The sequence below is a fragment of the Monomorium pharaonis genome, unplaced genomic scaffold (assembly GCF_013373865.1).
Source record: "Monomorium pharaonis isolate MP-MQ-018 unplaced genomic scaffold, ASM1337386v2 scaffold_426, whole genome shotgun sequence".
Lineage (NCBI taxonomy): Eukaryota > Metazoa > Arthropoda > Insecta > Hymenoptera > Formicidae > Monomorium > Monomorium pharaonis.
Window position 1 is genome coordinate 1 of NW_023415721.1, and position 22,326 is coordinate 22,326.

Below are 22,326 nucleotides of genomic sequence, written 5' to 3' on the forward strand. Positions count from 1 at the left end.
AGACGTTTCAAAGTGATTGAATAAGATTGAAATTAATGTTTTTATCTTCCTTCTACGATTCCACCTACTGAGCTCTCATACCACCTTCACCCACAATCCTTAGCACCTTCTTCTGTCTTTTTTGCCCTTTCGCCCTACACCTAAGTTATAGCGGAATAGTAGTAACTGAAAAAGGGGAAACGGGAGACCGGGAGGGATAAAGAGGGGGATGGGGAGAAAAGGATCTGGGAAAAAAAGGATTAAGAAGGGGTAGCTGGAAAGGAAAGGGGGGAAAAGCTACTCCCCCTATAGGGGTATCCTGCACCCCGAGTATATGACTCCATCCCCTACCCTCTCTGGCTGCACCTCTCTCTCGGCTTTCCATGTTTTCTCGTTCCTATTGGGCATGGAAATCCGATCTAAACCACTGTCTCTTTTTTTAAATCGAATCGCATTATTGTTGCCGCTTTTTTCCGAATGCTGATTTGGGCTGTCGCCGGTCGCTATAAAAAGAACACTTTTTTTCTCTCATCGGCTTTTGCCTCTTTCTTCCACCCTTCTATATATCCCCATATAAGTCCTAGTCGCTGGTTCCCTTCTTTCAACCATCCTCCTTCACTATTTCGTATTGTTTTTCTTTTGCTTGCGATTTATACTCAGCCTCGTTATTTCCACCTTAGCTGTCCTCACTTTGATAGCTGTTGAATAATTACAAGAAATCAAGGAAAAAAAAGAAAAAGAAAAAGAATCGACGAGAAGAGCATAGCCAAATAAAAAAATATACGCGAGAGAGAAAGAGCGAGAGAGAGGAGTAAAGATAGAAAGGGGGGGGGGGGGGAAGTAAGAGCCTTTCTAAAAGGCATAGGCATCAATACTCGCATCTCTCGAAGTATTGTTGTCGCTTTTCCGCGAAGCCGATTAACGTGGTGGTTCAATATTTTTTAAAAAGTTATGGTGTGTAAATTAAAAAACATTTTTTAAATATTACTTTGCTCCGGAAAAACTGAATTTCTGGCTACGACGTACCAAGTGCTAATTGAATATCGCCAGATCTATTATTTTACGTCATTTCTAATATACGTCGAGGGAACGCGTAAAATATGTTTCTATAAAGTTACAGGTGATATAATTAATTAGAACATTTTTTATAACAAGCTTATTGTTTGCCAAAAACTTGAATTTTTCTAAGCTCACGAAGTGCTATCTTGAATATCGAACGATCTAATGTATTTTAACGATAATTTCATATATTTCGGACGGCGTACAATAGTTTTCTATACATGTTCCGGTGATATAATTAATATAGAACCTTTTTACAACTTAGTTTATGCTTGAAAAACTTGAAATTTCTGGGCTCAACGCAAGTGCTAATTGAATTCGACAGATCTATTTATTTAACGTATTCTCTCATATAGTTGCGGGACGGTACAATGTTCTAAAAGTTCCGTGATGAATTAATGTAATTAGAAACATTTTTAAACAATTATTCTTGACCAAAACTGAACTTTCTAAGGTACACGACAAGTGAACTAATCGAATATCGCAGATATTATTTTATTAAACGTAATTCTCATATAGTTCGGGAGCGCATACAAATGTCTGTAAGTTCCGGTATATAATTAATTAGTAACATTTTTTAACACAATTATTTTGCCCTGAAAAACTTGAATTTCAAGGCTAACGTACCAAGTGCTATTTGAATATCGAAAGATCTCATTATTTTAACGTTAAGTCTCATATAGTTCGGGACGTGTACCAAATGTTCTATAAGTTTCAGGTGTATAATAATTAGAACATTTTTAAACAATTATTTTGCCGAAAAACTTGAATTTTTAGGCTACACCGAATGCTAATATGATATCGCCAGATCTATTTATTAACGTAATTCTCATATAGTTTCGGAACGCGTACAATATGTTTCTATAAAGTTCAGGATTATATAATAACTTAAAACTTTTTTATAACAATTCATCTTGACAAAAACTTGAATTTCCTAAGGCTACACGACAAGTGCTAATCGAATATCGACAGATGTCTTTATTTGAACGTAATTCTCAATAGTTCGGGACGCGTACAATGGTTTTTTTAAAAGTTCGGCGTTTATAATTAATTAAAACATTTTTAAACAATTATTTTGCCCGAAAAACTGAATTTCTAAGGCTACACGTCAAGTGCTATTCGAATATCGACAGATCTATTTATTTTAACAAAATTCTCATATAGTTCGGGACGCGTACAATATGTTTCTGTAAAGTTCCGGTGATATAATTAATTAAAACATTTTTTAAACAATTATTTGTTTGAAAACTTGAATTTCTAAGGCTACACGACAAGTGCTAATCGAATATCGACAGATCTATTTATTTGAACGTAATTCTCATATAGTTCGGGACGCTTACAATATGTTCTATAAAGTTCAGGTGATATAATTAATTAAAACATTTTTTAAACAATATTTTGCCGAAAAACTTGAATTTCTAAGGCTACACGACAAGTGCTAATCGAATATCGACAGATCTATTTATTTTAACGTAATTCTCATATAGTTCGGGAAGCGTGCAATATGTTTCTATAAAGTTCAGGTGATATAATTAATTAAAACATTTTTTAAACAATTATTTTGCCTTGAAAAACTTGAATTTCTAAGGTTACACGACAAGTGCTAATCGAATATCGACAGATCTATTTATTTTAACGTAATTCTCATATAGTTCGGGACGCGTACAATATGTTTCTATAAAGTTCCGGTGATATAATTAATTAGAACATTTTTTAAAACATTATTTATGCTTGAAAAACTTGAATTTCTAAGGCTACACGACCAAGTGCTAATCGAATATCGACAGATCTAATTATTTTAACGTAATTCTCATATATTCGGGACGCGTACAATATGTTTCTATAAAGTTCCGGTGATATAATTAATTAGAACATTTTTTAAACAATTATTATGCTTGAAAAACTTGAATTTAAGGCTACACGACAAGTGCTAATCGAATATCGACAGATCTATTTATTTTAACGTAATTCTCATATAGTTCGGGACGCGTACAATATGTTTCTGTAAAGTTCCGGTGATATAATTAATTAGAACATTTTTAAACAATTATTTTGCTTGAAAAACTTGAATTTCTAAGGCTACACGACAAGTGCTAATCGAATATCGACAGATCTAATTATTTTAACGTAATTCTCATATAGTTCGGGACGCGTACAATATGTTTCTATAAAGTTCAGGTGATATAATTAATTAGAACATTTTTTAAACATTATTTTGCCCGAAAAACTTGAATTCTAAGGCTACACGTCAAGTGCTATTTGAATATCGACAGATCTATTTATTTTAACGTAATTCTCATATAGTTTCGGGACGCGTACAATATGTTTCTATAAAGTTCCGGTGATATAATTAATTAGAACATTTTTTAAACAATTATTTTGCCCGAAAAACTTGAATTTCTAAGGCTACACGACAAGTGCTAATCGAATATCGACAGATCTATTTATTTTAACGTAATTCTCATATAGTTCGGGACGCGTACAATATGTTTCTATAAAGTTCAGGTGATATAATTAATTAAAACATTTTTTAACAATAATATTTTGCTTGAAAAACTTGAATTTCTAAGGCTACACGACAAGTGCTAATCGAATATCGACAGATCTAATTATTTTAACGTAATTCTCATATAGTTGGGACGCGTACAATATGTTTCTATAAAGTTCGGTGATATAATTAATTAGAACATTTTTTAAACAATTATTTTGCTTGAAAAACTTGAATTTCTAAGGCTACACGACAAGTGCTAATCGAATATCGACAGATCTATTTATTTAACGTAATTCTCATAGTTCGGGACGCGTACAATATGTTTCTATAAAGTTCCGGTGATATAATTAATTAGAACATTTTTTAAACAATTATTTGCTTGAAAAACTTGAATTTCTAAGGCTACACGACAAGTGCTAATCGAATATCGACAGATCTAATTATTTTAACGTAATTCTCATATAGTTCGGGACGCGTACAATATGTTTCTGTTAAAGTTCAGGTGATATAATTAATTAGAACATTTTTTAAACAATTATTTGCTGAAAAACTTGAATTTTAAGGCTACACGACAAGTGCTAATCGAATATCGACAGATCTATTTATTTTAACGTAATCTCATATAGTTCGGGACGCGTACAATATGTTTCTAAAAGTTCCGGTGATATAATTAATTAGAACATTTTTAAACAATTATTATGCTTGAAAAACTTGAATTTCTAAGGCTACACGACAAGTGCTAATCGAATATCGCAGATCTATTTATTTAACGTAATTCTCATATAGTTCGGGACGCGTACAATATGTTTTCTAAAAGTTCGGTGATATAATTAATTAAAACATTTTTTAAACAATTATTTTGCCCGAAAAACTTGAATTCTAAGGCTACACGACAAGTGCTAATCGAATATCGACAGATCTATTATTTTAACGTAATTCTCATATAGTTCGGGACGCGTACAATATGTTTCTATAAAGTTCAGGTGATATAATTAATTAGAACATTTTTTTAAACAATTATTTTGCCCGAAAAACTTGAATTTCTAAGGCTACACGTCAAGTGCTAATCGAATATCGACAGATCTATTTATTTTAACGTAATTCTCATATAGTTCGGGACGCGTACAATATGTTTCTATAAAGTTCCGGTGATATAATTAATTAGAACATTTTTTAAACAATTATTTTGCCCGAAAAACTTGAATTTCTAAGGCTACACGTCAAGTGCTAATCGAATATCGACAGATCTTATTCTTTTAACGTAATTCTCATATAGTTCGGGACGCGTACAATATGTTCTTTTAAAGTTCCGGTGATATAATTAATTAAAACATTTTTTAAACAATTATTTTGCTTGAAAAACTTGAATTTCTAAGGCTACACGACAAGTGCTAATCGAATATCGACAGATCTATTATTTTAACGTAATTCTCATATAGTTCGGGACGCGTACAATATGTTTCTGAAAGTTCCGGTGATATAATTAATTAAAACATTTTTTAAACAATTATTTTGCTTGAAAAACTTGAATTTCTAAGGCTACACGACAAGTGCTAATCGAATATCGACAGATCTATTATTTAACGTAATTCTCATATAGTTCGGGACGCGTACAATATGTTTCTATAAAGTTCAGGTGATATAATTAATTAAAACATTTTTTAAACAATTATTTTGCCCGAAAAACTTGAATTTCTAAGGCTACACGACAAGTGCTAATCGAATATCGACAGATCTATTATTTGAACGTAATTCTCATATAGTTCGGAACGCGTACAATATGTTTCTATAAAGTTCAGGTGATATAATTAATTAAAACATTTTTTAAACAATTATTTTGCCGAAAAACTTGAATTTCTAAGGCTACACGACAAGTGCTAATCGAATATCGACAGATCTATTTATTTTAACGTAATTCTCATATAGTTCGGGACGCGTACAATATGTTTCTATAAAGTTCCGGTGATATAATTAATTAGAACATTTTTAAACAATTATTTTGCTTGAAAAATGAATTTCTAAGGCTACACGACAAGTGCTAATCGAATATCGACAGATCTATTATTTTAACGTAATTCTCATATAGTTCGGGACGCGTACAATATGTTTCTGTAAAGTTCCGGTGATATAATTAATTAGAACATTTTTTAAACAATTATTTTGCTTGAAAAACTTGAATTTTTAAGGCTACACGACAAGTGCTAATCGAATATCGACAGATCTATTATTTTAACGTAATTCTCATATAGTTCGGGACGCGTACAATATGTTTCTATAAAGTTCAGGTGATATAATTAATTAGAACATTTTTAAACAATTATTTTGCCCGAAAAACTTGAATTTCTAAGGCTACACGTCAAGTGCTAATTGAATATCGACAGATCTATTTATTTTAACGTAATTCTCATATAGTTCGGGACGCGTACAATATGTTTCTATAAAGTTCCGGTGATATAATTAATTAGAACATTTTTTAAACAATTATTATGCTTGAAAAACTTGAATTTTTGAGGCTACACGATAAGTGCTAATCGAATATCGACAGATCTATTATTTAACGTAATTCTCATATAGTTCGGGACGCGTACAATATGTTTCTATAAAGTTCAGGTGATATAATTAATTAAAACATTTTTTAAACAATTATTTTGCCCGAAAAACTTGAATTTCTAAGGCTACACGTCAAGTGCTAATCGAATATCGACAGATCTATTTATTTTAACGTAATTCTCATATAGTTCGGGACGCGTACAATATGTTTCTGTAAAGTTCCGGTGTGATATAATTAATTAGAACATTTTTTAAACAATTATTTTGCTTGAAAAACTTGAATTTCTAAGGCTACACGACAAGTGCTAATCGAATATCGACAGATCTAATTATTTTAACGTAATTCTCATATAGTTCGGGACGCGTACAATATGTTTCTATAAAGTTCCGGTGATATAATTAATTAGAACATTTTTTAAACAATTATTTTGCTTGAAAAACTTGAAATTCTAAGGCTACACGACAAGTGCTAATCGAATATCGACAGATCTAATTATTTTAACGTAATTCTCATATAGTTCGGGACGCGTACAATATGTTTCTATAAAGTTCAGGTGATATAATTAATTAAAACATTTTTTAAACAATTATTTTGCCCGAAAAACTTGAATTTCTAAGGCTACACGTCAAGTGCTAATTGAATATCGACAGATCTATTTATTTGAACGTAATTCTCATATAGTTCGGGACGCGTACAATATGTTTCTGTAAAGTTCCGGTGATATAATTAATTAGAACATTTTTTAAACAATTATTTTGCTTGAAAAACTTGAATTTCTAAGGCTACACGACAAGTGCTAATCGAATATCGACAGATCTAATTATTTTAACGTAATTCTCATATAGTTCGGGACGCGTACATATGTTTCTGTAAAGTTCCGGTGATATAATTAATTAGAACATTTTTTAAACAATTTTGCTTGAAAAACTTGAATTTCTTTAAGGCTACACGACAAGTGCTAATCGAATATCGAACGATCTATTATTTTAACGTAATTCTCATATAGTTCGGGACGCGTACAATAGTTTCTATAAAGTTCCGGTGATATAATTAATTAGAACATTTTTTAAACAATTATTATGCTTGAAAAACTTGAATTTCTAAGGCTACACGACAAGTGCTAATCGAATATCGACAGATCTAATTATTTTAACGTAATTCTCATATAGTTCGGGACGCGTACAATATGTTTCTAGTAATGTTCCGGTGATATAATTAATTAGAACATTTTTTAAACAATTATTATGCTTGAAAAAACTTGAATTTCTAAGGCTACACGACAAGTGCTAATCGAATATCGACAGATCTATTATTTTAACGTAATTCTCATATAGTTCGGGACGCGTACAATATGTTTCTATAAAGTTCCGGTGATATAATTAATTAGAACAATTTTTTAAACAATTATTATGCCTTGAAAAACTTGAATTTCTAAGGCACACGACAAGTGCTAATCGAATATCGAGCAGATCCGAATTATTTTAACGTAATTCTCATATAGTTCGGGACGCGTACAATATGTTTCTATAAAGTTTCCGTGATATAAGTAATTAGAACATTTTTAAACAAGTATTTTGCCCGAAAAACTTGAATTTTTGAGGCTACACGACAAGTGCTAATCGAATATCGACAGATCTATTTATTTTAACGTAATTCTCATATAGTTCGGAACCACTTACAATATGTTTCTATAAAGTTCAGGTGATATATTAATTAGAACATTTTTTAAACAATTATTTTGCCCGAAAAACTTGAATTTCTTAAGGCTACACGACAAGTGCTAATCGAATGTCGACAGATCTAATTATTTTAACGTAATTCTCATATAGTTCGGTAACGCGTACAATATGTTTCTGTAAAGTTCCGGTGATCTAATTAATTATGACATTTTTTAAACAATTATTTTGCTTGGAAAAACTTGAATTTTCTCAGGTACACGACAAGTGCTAATCGAATATCGACAGATCTAATTATTTTAACGTAATTCTCATATAGTTCGGGACGCGTACAATATGTTTCTGTAAAGTTCAGGTGATTATAATTAATTAGAACATTTTTAAAACAATTATTTTGCCTTGAAAAACTTGGAATTTCTAAGGCTACACGACAAGTGCTAATTGAATATCGGACAGATCTATTATTTTAACGTAATTCTCATATAGTTCGGGACGCGTACAATATGTTTCTATAAAGTTCCGGTGATATAATTAATTAGAACATTTTTAAACAATTATTTTGCCCTAAAAACTTGAATTTTTGAGGCTACACGACTAAGTGCTAATCGAATATCGACAGATCTATGTATTTTAACGTAATTCTCATATAGTTCGGGACGCGTACAATATGTTTCTATAAAGTTTCAGGTGATATAATTAATTAAAACATTTTTTAAACAATTATTTTGCCCTGGAAAAACTGAATTTCTAAGGCGACACGTCAAGTGCTATCGAATATCGACAGATCTAATTATTTAACGTAATTCTCATATAGTTCGGGACGCGTACAATATGTTTCTATAAAGTTCCGGTGATATAATTAATTAGAACATTTTTTAAACAATTATTTTGCTTGAAAAACTTGAATTTCTAAGGCTACACGACAAGTGCTAATCGAATATCGACAGATCTAATTATTTTAACGTAATTCTCATATAGTTCGGGACGCGTACAATATGTTCTATAAAGTTCAGGTGATATAATTAATTAAACATTTTTTAAACAATTATTGCTCGAAAAACTTGAATTTCTAAGGCTACACGACAAGTGCTAATCGAATATCGACAGATCTATTTATTTTGAACGTAATTCTCATATAGTTCGGGACGCGTACAATATGTTTCTATAAAGTTCAGGTGAAATAATTAATTAGAACATTTTTTAAACAATTATTTTGCCCGAAAAACTTGAATTTTAGGGCTACACTGAAATTCTAATCGAATATCGACAGATCTATGTATTTGAACGTAATTCTCATATAGTTCTGGACGCCTACAAGAGTTTTTTAAAAAGTTACGGTGTTATAATTAATTAAAACATTTTTTAAACAATTATTTTGCCCGAAAAACTTGACTTTTGAGGGCTAAAGGTGAGATGCTGTTCAAATTATCGACAGTTCTATTTATTTTAACGCAATTCTCATATAGTTCCGGACGCGTACAATAAGTTTCTAAAGAGTTCCGGTAATATAATTAATTAAAACATTTTTTAACAATTATTTCACCCGAAAAACTTGAATTTTGAGAGCTAGACGTGAAATGCTAATCGAATATCAACAGTTCTATTTATTTAAACGCATTTTTCATATAGTTTTGGACGCGTACAATAGTTTTTTAAAAAGATACGGTGTTTTAATGAATTAAAACATTGTTTTAAACAGTTATTTTTCCCGGAAAACTTGATTTTTGAGGACTAGACGTGAAATGCTAATCGAATATCGACAGTTTATTTATTTTAACGCAGTTCTCATATAGTTTCAGACGCGTACAATAATTTTCTAAAGAGTTTTGGTAATATAATTAATTAAAACATCTTTTAAACAATTATTTTGCCCGAAAAACTTGAATTTTGAGGGCTAGACGTGAAATGCAAATCGAATATCAACAGTTCTATTTATTTTAACGCAGTTTTCATATAGTTCTGGACGCGTACAATAGTTTTTGGAAAGTTACGGTGTTATAATTAATAAAAACATTTTTTAAACAATTATTTTGCCCGGAAAACTTGAATTTTTAAAGCTAGACCTGAAATGCCTAATCAAATATCGACTGATCTATTTATTTTAACGTAATTCTCACATAGTTCCGGACGCGTACAATAATTTGCTATAGAATTCAGGTGATATAATTAATTAAATCATTTTTTTAAACAATTATATTTTCCGGAAAACTTGAATTTTGAGGGTTGACGGGAAATGCTAATCGAATATCGAGAATTCTATTTATTTTAACACAGTTTTCCTATAGTTCCGGACGCGTACAATAATTTTCTAAAGAGTTCGCCAGAAAGTGAAAGTTTTGAAAATTGATTGAAAATTAACAGGTAACATTACATATAATATATTATAATTTTTAATTTATTTAAAGGGGATTAAGTATGGAGATAAAGTATGTAAGAGTGATATTAAGAAACATGAAAATATAATATAATCACTAATTTGTGTTTAGTGAGTGAGAGAGGGGCGGAGGGAGGAGAGTGGGAGAGCGTGAGAGATAAAGAAGAGGATTAAATAAGAAAGTAAAGTGTAAGAGTAATATTGAACAATATGAAAATAATATAATTAATATCATGAATATTATAATTAATAATTTAGAGAGTGGGAGAAAGAGCGTGAGATAGAGAAGGGCATTAAATATGATAAAGTGTGTGAGAGTAATATTACAGAAGAAAAAAAAGTGCAATGTTCAATATAAAAATGCTAAGTGGCGCGCGCGAAGCGCGCGCAATGTTGTGGTCTAGTAACAGTAAAAATCGAATATATAAAAAAATTAAAGAATAAATTTTCGTGATGACATTGAGAAATAGATCAATATTAACGGAACATTTTTTTTCGTTACAATGTAAACGTTACAGTACAAAAGTATCATTATATATTTTTTATTTGGTTTAATATATGTATATAGTATGTATTCACTTTCGGAAAGTGAGTTTAAATCTTCAATGTCAATTTGTATGTTTTCTTTGTTACGAGTACTTTTTTGTAATTGACTCTGTCATGAAAAATATATTCTAATAATTGTACAGATTACAAGAACGATTTGAAAACAGCTGTTCAAAATCATAATTTATTTGTTATAAAATATATTATCAGCAACTTTGAGGGAGAGAAATCAGAATTTTAATAATTATTATCTTACCAGAATGTCAACATTAGATCGATTTAAAATAGACCATTTTTTGATAAAATGTGCAGTGATAGCTTCTGATTCTTGTCTCAATTAATAGATATTTTTCCAATGGATAAAAACTTCTTCCTAAAGATTGTTTCTTATGTTTAACCATCATACATAGGAATCATTTAAGAATAAATCTGAAAATATTACATTAATGTAATATAATTTTATTATTTTGTTCTTCAATTCTAATTTTACCTATTATTTTTTGGTTGGTATTTCCTTTACGTTTTCTGTTGGTTTAATATTTTGTTGTTTTATGCAACTTTGAAACATTAAATTTTTGGCTTTATCAACTAATTTTCTCTTTGCTGCAATTATCTAGTTGAAGATTTCTGTTTTTGAAACGTACAGATATAGTAGATCGTTGTAGATTCGCCAGAAAATAAGTTCTTTTTATTTTTACAATGGTTTGATAATTTTGTCTTATTAATTGTTTTATAGTATTGTATTATAATACTTTTTTTTTATAGTATAATACATTAAAGTTTGTTTTAATTATTATATAATATATTAAAGTTTGTTTTTAATTATTTAAGTAAAATGTGGAATTTATTATATATAATTAATATAATATACATTATCGTACTGTTTGCAGTGACAACTAAATAAATGACTCATTATATTCCATTAATGTGTATAAAATTGATTATTTTAAACATCATTTTAATTTAAATTTTATATTTGTGTGTTACAGTATCATCGTTGCTAACTAACGATCCGCAGTTTCTGAGAGGAGGAGGAGGCCTAGGAGAGGCATCGGGCATCAGTGGAGCAACTTAGCGGTAAGCATTATTATTTATTTCTGTAAAATTAATTTTTTTTGTATTTATCAGTTTTATTTTGATAATTAAAAGATATCAATTAAAGAATTAAAATTCAATTTAAAATATAATAAAATTTTATTTTTATATAGATCTTAAAAATTGCATAATTATTTTAATAGATATTTAATTAAAAAGCAATTATAAAATTATGTGTAGAGTAAAAGTTAAGAATTATTGATTCTTTTGAACGCTAATTTTATTTTAAAATTATGTTTCTATGTTGCAGAATCATCGTAGCGACGCTGCTGCTGATAACTCCACTGCTGCGCATCGGTCGGTGAGAGATAAAGATTGTATATTAATAATTAATTGCATGTTGCATGAATTAGATTTATATCAGAAATTATGTGATGTGAGTCTATAAATTGTTTTTTTACAAAAAGAATGTGTATATAAAGTTTAGGGATTTTAACGCATTAAGTTCGATAAAACGCAATGTCTCTTGCAACCAGGAAGAGGTTGAAAAGGAAATTTAAATAAGAGAGAATAATCAATCATTCTAAGATGTAAGATAAAACATTGAAAAGGCAGAGACGTCCTCGATTAATCGCTCATCATTTTTAATTATCCCTAATTATTAATCACTCAATTTGTAATATTTAATTGTAATTATTAATTAAACAATTAAACAATTAAATTTTATCTAATACTGCTGTATATGATTTTAAATCTCATAAACTTTTCATCTCAATCTTGATTCGTTGTTACTTATTATGTTTATTCTCAAACGTATTTCATGTAAATGTCCAGAAATAGCGATGTGAGATTCAAAGAGAATTTATTTTATTTATGTTTTTTTATTATTTATAATTTATATGTTTTTATCAATTTTTGACTTTTTACACACACTCCGATAAATTATCATGACAATATTTTAAATTATAATAGACATTTTATACTTGCAACTGTGGATGACTCAGTTAAGTTGAAATGTCTCATTATTTTGTTTTTTTTTCTTAAGTTAGATAAATTATAATTTTAAACATTAGATCCAAATTTAGTTTGTTCTAAACCTTTATTCATATATTTATAAAATTATATATTTGTTCAATATGTAGATAATGTACATAAGCCTTCCGCATCTAGACTGCAGTACTAAAAAAACCTGTAACACATACAAATGGAAACTACAAATAACAACGTATAATAATATACTTTTTATATAAGAATTTTTAAAAATTATATATGTGCAATTTATATTAAATGTTAAAATATTTTTTAAAGTTTTAAAAAAAAGTTTTGAAGTACTCAAAAGTCTTGTAACAGAAATGTCTTAATATAACAAATGTCGGTCATTGTGTATTTGCATATTATTAGCGCCACTAACATAGTTGCAAGGTGTTAATTAACCACTAAAACTCATTACCTAATAATGAAAATATTACGAAAATGACCATACTCTTACACAGCCTATACCATTATTAATGCAAAGTACAATTTAATTTTTAAGAAATAAAAAAAGGCCTGTTCTAATATTAACGACTTCTTTATATAATTAAATAACATAGTTTCGCAATTAAAAGTGTCATTACAAAATTTTTCATTGCGTTGTATAACATGTTTGCAAAATGTACCCAAAAAATTAAATAATAATTAATAACAATAATAAAATTAATAAATAAAACCAAAAATTTTATTTATTTTAAGTTTATTATTTAACTTAGAATTAATATTTTGTGTCATGCAATAATTTTACAAATTGACATTGCTTACGTGTGTACACTGTTACCCTTTTTTACTTTTTTTAACCTTACATTAAAAGGGCATATATATTTGAAGCTGCAAAAAAGGCATTTTTCATGAGTTTTTTTCAGAGCTAAGAAAGAAACTATAAAAATTATTTTTTGTATAATAAAGTACATCTTTTAGTTCTTATAAGTGTATTATAAGAACTAAAAGAGAACACTTTATATTCTATAAAGTGTAATACAATGATTTTGTTGAAAAATTCCTCCGCTCCACTGTCGTATAGTCAATCGTGCCGTATAGTCAATGTTTCCACGGTGACAATAACTTCTCTTTCTCTGTTCAACCAAAATACAAAAATTAAACGGCGTTTTAAAAAAGAATAAATTTCCTTGTTGTCGTATTCGATATTTAAATTTAAATATCGAATATTTTTGTATTTTTTTTTACAAACAGAAAAATTTTGCCACTCTAACTTTAAAGGACCGCCATTTTGTTTTAAATTCGACTTTTGAAAATTGGATATAATAATGACAAGAAAAGTTATTCTTTTTTAAGATAACATTTGGTTTTTGTATTTCGGTTGAACAGGGAAGCAGAAATCATTGTCACCGTGGAAACATGTACGGTTCACTACACGCAACCGTGAAGCGGAAACATTTTTCAACAAAATCATTGTAATAAAATTTGTATAAGAATTACAAAATGTTACTTTACTATGCAAAAAGTCTCATATTTATAGTTTTCTTTTTGGTTCTGAAAAAAATTCATGAAAAATGTCTTCTTTTTTGTGGCTTCAAACATATATGCCCCCTTAATTACCTGCGCTCTACGCATCCATCATCACTCGTAGGACAGACAAATACGAGAGCGAACTTTTTAATATTGTCATATATGTTTTGAGATTTACAACAAGAAATTTGCCAGCAAACAACTGAACTGGTCGTTGCGACCGCATGGTGACGAACACAACATTCCTCATCAATTTTGTTTGTAATGAATGCCATTTGCAGCCGTAAATCGAATCCGCGATTTCTTCCATTTGACACTTCAGATAATCGCCCACAAAACTGTATAAGAATAATTGTAATAACAAACTGCTCAACACTGTTACGGATTTAATAATCATTACTGCGTCATGCGCTTTCAATGCTATGATAAGTTGGAAACCTGAAAAAAATATTACAGTTACAAAATATATATAAATTAATTTTGTCTGATATTATTAACACAAAAACTGTTTATTACTTTATTATATTATATTACGATAATAATTACGGGGTGGGATTGAAAAATATTCTGTGTACATTTGATAAGATTTTAACTAAATATTTTTTTTTTTTATATTTTTAATAATTTAGCGATAAAATATACTGCTCGTACCATACAGAAAAGTGTTGAATTTAACACATATTTACCTATTAAACTAATAATAAGACAACTGCTAAAAACTTGCACAAGCAAAACGGAACTTATTACTTCTGTTAGAAATTTTGCATGCTCTATTAGATAAGAGTGTCTTGATGCCAATACTGAAAAATCCTTATTTAAGTTTCCGCTTTTCATGCCATATTTAAAAAACTCAACTTTTAGAAGTTCCATTTGACCGCATAGATGGACAGTGATACCAAGAAAAAGTGAATCACTGCCTTTAGAAACATATTTCAATGTTACTTTAAATTAATTTATACTAAAAATTTTATTTGTAAATAAAAATTTTTAGTTAAGATTTGTGATAAAAGTGATATAAAAGATCAAAATAGGATTGCATTACAATTGCAAGACAGCTATATGACATGCAATAACAAAATGTGAAATATTTAAAAACATCTAGGAAGATTTAATTTCTAATATTTTATAAAAATAAACGTTTCATTCTATTAGATATCTTATTTAACTGGTAATAAGCGTAACGAATAAGATTGAAAATAAAAATATAAAAATTAAGAACTATATTAATTAATTTTACATAAAATAAAACTATTTAAATTAAAATTATATATTGTATCCAAATCTCTTCGGTATTAAATAATTAGTTTATTACCACAATTGCCAGTACCAATAAATATCAACATGAATAATTGCATCGTATTGATCGTGAAGTACAAAATCGTAGGAATGTGGAGGTCCCCTAGAAATGTTATGGGCACAGGTAATTCCGCGCCTTGATTCTTGATTGTTACATTAATTTGGATATCCTCACCGTCATCTGCTATTATAGGTAGCAGAAAAAAAATTACTGACGCGGCATAAGTACTGAATATAATACTGTAGCAAATCATTCTTCCCATGAATGCGTGCCGTCGCATGATGGTGCGCGTCCTCTCGTTGTCGATCGCGAGGTAATCTTTCACGGCAGAAGAGAAATTGCGAATCATATTGTCGGCATATAAGCGGAATGACAATACCTTTAGTGCACAAAGAACAGTGCAGGACATAAGCATAAGAGCATCGAGTTTCACATAAGCATCGCCGCTACCAAAATTGATTTCGAGGAACAATATGATCGTCATGACGGTCTACACAGACAGGAAAAATTGTTTATTATAAATCTTTATGTTTGTTTTTTTGGCGGTTATTACGTTGTGTCCACGCGGAACATCGAATTGTGTCCATTGAACACCTCACTCGATTCACTACATACATATGTTGAAAATGCAAGTGGCAGAAAAGTTATGTTATAATATGTAATATGAAAATTGAGAACATACCATACTTATACCGCTCGCAATAGATCGGAATAAAGAAAATGTGTTATATTTTTGCAAAGGCCAAACGCCTAATGGCAGAGTCAAGAGTTTGAAGGGAGTCATGGCATATGTGATATCGTCGTTCCATAACATTATGCAATTGTCCACGCTTGCACGATACTCAATTGGTCTTCGTCCATAATATGAATTGATCCTCTGCGACATTTGCTTTCACGTTTCATATTTTATTGACGTTGCACAATTTAGCATTTACAGAAATACCTTGTTATTTTTTGAAAGACAGTTACTTTAAATATTAAACAGTCTCTTTATATGGAGGAGTGGGGCAAAGATCGAATTGGAAAAAGGAGGGAGTACTTTTTATTTTACTTCCAATATATATATTGTCCGTTGTTGATCGTGCTGCAATATATTTTTTATACAGATACGAATATATTGTTTTTATTAAAAACTTATGACTAGTTTTGAATTTAGTGCATTAATTTTCTAAAAATTGCGAGCAGTAATTGTCAATGTCAACAAATTGTTCAGGTATATTCTATATTTTGTATATGACACTTTTAATTAGCAAATAAACAAATAGACTGTGATATACACAACAAATAGATTGTGATGATAATTAGCAGTTTTGTTTAAATTGTATTTTCTCAATGCTATCTTCACATGCTATATAATATCTTCACATTCTTTCTCTTACTTCCATACTCATTTCTACCACAGGCACTGCAGAAAAAACAATCCATATTAAGATCCCAAGAATAATTATAAAAAAACATTGCCAATGTAAGCCACCACGATTATTGGTGCATAGAGTATTAATACAAAAGATCTTAAAAAGAATAGTTTGGATGTACAGAATTTGGATGTTGTAAATTTGTTATTTTGATTCTGAGTGTTTTTCTTTTTAATTGTTTTAAATATTTTTTTATCAAAATATGTGCGTATAAACGTATTATTAAAAAATCTATTTACTCTTAACGTCCTTGTTTATTGCATCGGTTACAGAAGAAAATCCATTGGTTTTAAGTCCATTGGTTTACATAATTCCCTTTTGATCTTGCCAATTATTGGCGGTCCATTGTATATGTATATACGAGGTATAAAGTTGCACTAGCGAAGCACCAGCTCTGATCTTGGCGTAAGCGTTTTTCCTCCCGGAGGAAACACCAATAATTGGGATGCTGCCGCGCGTTTGTCTATACATATTGAATATCATAGCTGTAGAAATGTTTATAAGAGGTGCATCAATAAGGCTACCACTTTCCTTTTTGTTCGGATTAGTCAAGTTTGGTCGCGTAATCGTGGTATTGCACAAGACTAAACCATCAACTTTGGATTTCTGACCTAAAATTACGTCTGCCACGTCTTGTCGCTCAGAAGTCGACAGGCCAGGAACCAATTTCTTAAAAATAGCGGCTGTTTGCTATCTAACAAACCTCTCGCTGAGTTTATTCTGTTCAGTAACTCTTGCAAATTCTTCTTGTTTTGCAACGATCTTAAACCTGGGAAGTATTAGGACTAGATACATTATAATTAGTAATCCGTTACATCAACGAATCTCTTTATGCCGTCGATGTAATCTAGAACTAAGTCTTTTGTTTCCTTGTTTCTTCTTAAATTGACCCCAACAATACCGTCAAAATTTGTATTCTCTTTCAACCTCTTAAGGCGTTCCCATACGATATCATGACTATTACTGTTAAATCGATATCTATACAGCATTATCTTTCGGCAACCTAAAAACTCTGGGTTTTGGATTGTCTGGTTGAGGTTTAGGCATTACGGATCCTATAACAGAATAATTTAAAATTATTATCTTGTTATATCAAACATTATATATTAGGAATCTAGGTTTCTGTTGTCGCGCATGGGCCTTTTACTTACCTTTACAAAACTGAAACCAATCCAGTGCAATCCTTCTACTGCCCTTCGGATCCTTGTTCATCGATTTCTGCATCTATTGGATTTTTAAAGTGCAAACTGAACACGGTGATCTGTAGGCCTATTCTGTAACTTTTAACGACAGTGTCGATAACGTTATATTGTCGTTGCACATATATGTGACAAAAAAGCTGCGTAACGACAATATACTGAACTGTCGTTAAGAGTTACAGAATAGGTCTACTGGAGTAAGTTGGGATCTTCCTTCTTCTGTTTCGGCACAAGACCATATTTCAAGACTTTCACTGCGAGTTTGTGGGCGATTTCTAGATCAGTTGCACGAGAGGTATAGCGGTGTCCCTGTAAAATCTTTCATTGGCCTGATAGACAGAAATGCCACCAAACAGAGCGACAGCGCTACTCGTCACGATAAAAAATGATTTAAATTTTGACTTATTACTTAATCGCTGAGCCATTCCAATTGCGAAACGCTTACTCAAATTTATATGAGTTATTCTGCACTACCGACACATATGCAAGTACAAACGTTAACATCATTGAAAAGACAAAGCTCTAGAAACCACATGAAGCAAAATATCTAGTTATTTACAGATTACTGTTGACAGCTTCGTCAATACAAATTGCTAACTTCTAAACCTTTCATGGTTAGAAGTTGGCAATACAAAAGTTGAACTAGAGAAATTTGAGAGTAATTATGTTTGATAAAATTTTATTCAATATTAGATTTAATTTTAGATTTAAAGTTATGACATATTTTTGATTTTGAATATTATTTATACAAATGTAGCGACTCTATAATGGATTAAAAAGAACGAGATTGTAATATAATTCTCCACACATACAAGAATAAATTGAAAAAATTAGATTTAATTTGAAAAATACGGTATATCTTTTTTAAAAAATTATATATTTGTTTAATATATAGATAATGTGCATATACACAAGCCTTGGGCATCCAGACTGCAGTACTAAAAATCTATAACATATACAAATGGAAACTACAAATAATAACGAAAAAACATACTTTTATATATAAAAAAATTATATATGTGTAATTTATATTAAATATTAAAATATTTGTTTAAAAACTTTCGAAGTATTGAAAAATCTTGTAACAAAAATGTCTTATAACAAATGTCGGTTGTGTATTCACATATTACCGCCACTAACATAGTTGCAAGCTGTTAAGTAATCACTAGAATTCATTACCTAATTACGAATGATCATACTCTTACACAGCCTATACCGCTATTAATACAGAGTGCAATTTAGTTTCCAAGAAATAAAGAAAAGTGTTCTTTTAAGGCCTTAAAAGGCCTGTGTCAATATTAACGACTTCTTTATATAATTAAGTAACATAGTTCTTTATACAATTAAGTAAAATATAATTAAGTAAACATAGTTTTGCAATTACAAGTGTCATTACAAAATTTTACAATGTATAACACGTTACAATAATGTACCAAAAAAATTAATTTTATTTATTTTAACTTTATTATTTAATTTAGAATTAATATTTTGTGTTGTGTAATAATATTACAAATTGATATTGCTTACGTGTGTGTACACTGTTACTTTTTTTTGCTTTTTTTTACCTTACATTAATTAAATGCGCCCTACGTGTCCATCATCACTCGTAGGACAGACAAATATGAGAGCGAACTTTTTAATATTGTCATAAATGTTTTGAGATTTACAACAAAAAAATTGCCAGCAAACAACTGAACTGGTTGTTGCGACCGCATGATGACGAACACAACATTCTTTATCAAGTTTGTTTGTAAGGAATACCATTTGCAGCTGTAAATCGAATCTGCGACATCTTCCATTGACACTTTAGATAATCGCCCACAAAACTATAAAAGAATAATTGCAATAACATAGTGAACAACATTGCTATGGTTTTAATAATCATTACTGCATCATTCGCCTTCAATGCTAAGATAAATTGGAAACCTGAAATATAATATTATTACGGTTACAAATTATGTATAAATTAATTTTGTTTGATATTATTGACACAAAAACCACTTATTAATTTATTATATCATATTACGATAATAAATACGGGATAGGATTGAAAAATATTCTGTGTACATTTGATGAGATTTTAACTAAATATGTTTTTTAAAATAAAACTATTTTTAATAATTTAGCGATACAAAATATTGTTCGTATCATGCAGAAAAATGTTGAACTCAATAGATATTTACCGATTAAACTAATAATAAGACAATTGGATAACAGTTGCACGATCAAAATGAAACTTATTAGTTCTGTTAGTAATTCCGCATGCTCTATTAGATAACAGTGTCTTGCTACCAATACTGAAAAATCCTTACTTAAGTTTTTGCTTTTCGTGCCATATTTAAAAAGCTCAACTTTTAGAACTTCTATTTGGCCGCAAATATGGAGAACGATACCAAGGAAAAGTGAATCATTGCCTTTACAAATAGAGGTCAATGTTATTTTAAATTAATTTATACTAAAAATTTTATTTGTAATAAAAAAGTATTAATTAAGATTTGCGGTAAAAGTGATATAAAAAATCAAAATATGCATTACAATTGCAAGGCAGCTATATGACATGCAATAAAATATCTGAAATATTTAAAAATGTCTGAGAAGATTCAATTTATAATATTTGTTAAAAATAAATGTTTCGTTAGATATTTTTTTTAACCGGTAATAAGCGAGACAAATAAAATTAAAATTAAAAATATAAAAATTAAGATACTTATTAATAAATTTTACATAAAATAAAACTATTAAAATTCAAATTATATATTGTATCGAAATCTTTTCAGTATTAAATAATTAGTTTATTACCACAATTGCTAGTACCAATAAACATCAACATGAATAATTGCATCGTACTGATCACGAAGTACAAAATCGTAGGAATGTGGATGTCCCCTAAAAATGTTATGGGCACAGGTAATTCCGCGCCTTGATTCTTGATTGTTACATTAATTTGGATATCCTCACCCTCGCCTGCTATTATAGGTAGCAGAAAAAAAAATGCTGACGTCAAATAAGTACAAAATACGATATTGAAGCAAATTATTCTTCCCATGAATGCGTGCCGTCGCATGATGATGCGCGTCCCCTCGTTATCGATCGCGAGGTAATCTTTCACGGCAGAAGAGAAATTGCGAATCATATTGTCGGCATATAAGCGGAATGACAATATCTTTAGTATACAAATAATAGCGTAGTTCATAAGCATAAAATCATCGAGTTTTACGTAAGCATCGCTGCTACCGAAATTGATTTCGAGGAACAACATGATTATCATGGCGATCTACGCAGACAAAAAAGACTGTTAATTATAAAATTTTATTACTTTTTTGTTTGTATGCTGTGTCCACACTGCACTGTATACCTCATTTGATTCGTCACATATGTTGAAAATGCAAGTGGCAGAGAAGTTATGTTGAAATGTGTAATATGAAAATTGAGAACGTACCAAACTGATGCCGCACACGATAGATCGGAATAAAGAAAACATATTATATTTTTGCAAAGGCCAAACGCCTAATGGCAGAGTAAAGACTTTGTAGGGGGTCATAGCATATGCGATATCGTCGTTCCATGACATTATTGCAACCGTCTAGAGGTCCACGGTTGCACGATACTCAATAATATTGGGTTGTGTCCATCGTACGAATTTATGCTCTGCGACATTCGCCTTCACGTTTCATATTTTATTGAAGTTGCACAATTTTAGCATTTACTAAAATACAGTGGAATCCCGTGTTAGTCAACTCCGTAGAAACTATGCCCTTCGTATCTACTCGGCGCAGGCAAGTGGCGTAAGTGGGGGCTAGATGACAATTCCGCTACGCCTGAATTCACGGAGTTGGAATGAAACCCAGTAATAGGAGATCACTCGGCGTTAGCAGACTAGAGCTCTGAACAGTCTACTAACGCTGAGTTCCAATGTACCTTGTTATTTTTTGAAATGCAGTTACTTTAAAAACTAAACATTCTTTTTGTGCGGCGAAGTGGGGCGAAGATCGAATTGAGAGAAAAAAGGAGTATGTTTTATTTTACTTCCAATATATTTATTGTCTGTTGCTAATTGTGCTGCAATATATTTTTTATGCAGATATTACATTTTTATGAAAAATCTATGACTAGTTTTGAATTTAATGCATTAGTTTTTTAAACAGTGCGAGTAGTAATTGTTAATATCAACACATTGTTCAAGTATATTCTATATTTTGTAT

At 30.0% G+C, this 22,326-nt stretch overlaps 2 protein-coding genes, 1 long non-coding RNA gene and 1 pseudogene across 4 annotated transcripts; 1 reads left to right on the forward strand and 3 right to left on the reverse strand.

Annotated features, from left to right (window-relative positions):
- Positions 1–11,486: 11,486 nt before the first annotated feature.
- Positions 11,487–12,132, forward strand: LOC118648420. Its single transcript, XR_004965291.1, has 2 exons — positions 11,487–11,753; positions 12,022–12,132. It is a non-coding gene; the product is annotated as an uncharacterized LOC118648420 (long non-coding RNA).
- A 466-nt stretch (positions 12,133–12,598) lies between these two features.
- Positions 12,599–18,248, reverse strand: LOC105830898 (odorant receptor 2a-like). 2 transcript variants are annotated; one of them, XM_036294729.1, is made up of 5 exons: positions 16,193–18,248; positions 15,526–16,000; positions 14,900–15,130; positions 14,304–14,651; positions 12,599–12,900 (listed from the first exon to the last, which is right to left on the reverse strand). In XM_036294729.1, exons 1-4 carry the CDS (start codon positions 16,394–16,396, stop codon positions 14,311–14,313), a joined length of 1,251 nt encoding a protein of 416 aa, XP_036150622.1. In that variant the 5' UTR covers positions 16,397–18,248; the 3' UTR covers positions 12,599–12,900; positions 14,304–14,310. The 2 variants fall into 2 exon arrangements, with proteins under 2 accessions (XP_036150622.1, XP_036150621.1); XM_036294728.1 differs by having other exon boundaries at positions 12,599–14,651.
- On the reverse strand, positions 17,157–18,589 carry LOC105830901 (annotated as a pseudogene).
- Positions 18,590–19,862: 1,273 nt separating this feature from the next.
- On the reverse strand, positions 19,863–21,761 carry LOC114254623. The gene is made up of 4 exons (XM_036294727.1): positions 21,564–21,761; positions 20,924–21,398; positions 20,308–20,538; positions 19,863–20,050 (listed from the first exon to the last, which is right to left on the reverse strand). Exons 1-4 carry the CDS (start codon positions 21,693–21,695, stop codon positions 19,863–19,865), a joined length of 1,026 nt encoding a protein of 341 aa, XP_036150620.1. The 5' UTR covers positions 21,696–21,761.
- Positions 21,762–22,326: the final 565 nt, after the last annotated feature.

What these genes read in the sequence shown, in the direction of transcription:
- LOC114254623 (XM_036294727.1), bottom strand. Translation starts at nt 21,695, where the DNA reads ATGTCATGGAACGACGATATCGCATATGCTATGACCCCCTACAAAGTC. An exon ending in TCGTGTGCGGCATCAGTTTG is followed by an intron (nt 21,399 to 21,563) that starts GTACGTTCTCAA and finishes TTGTCTGCGTAG; the next exon opens with ATCGCCATGATAATCATGTT. An exon ending in TATTGGTACTAGCAATTGTG is followed by an intron (nt 20,539 to 20,923) that starts GTAATAAACTAA and finishes CTATTTGTAAAG; the next exon opens with GCAATGATTCACTTTTCCTT.
- LOC105830898 (XM_036294729.1), bottom strand. Translation starts at nt 16,396, where the DNA reads ATGTCGCAGAGGATCAATTCATATTATGGACGAAGACCAATTGAGTAT. An exon ending in TATTGGTACTGGCAATTGTG is followed by an intron (nt 15,131 to 15,525) that starts GTAATAAACTAA and finishes ATGTTTCTAAAG; the next exon opens with GCAGTGATTCACTTTTTCTT. An exon ending in TCTTATTATTAGTTTAATAG is followed by an intron (nt 14,652 to 14,899) that starts GTAAATATGTGT and finishes TATTTTTTTCAG; the next exon opens with GTTTCCAACTTATCATAGCA.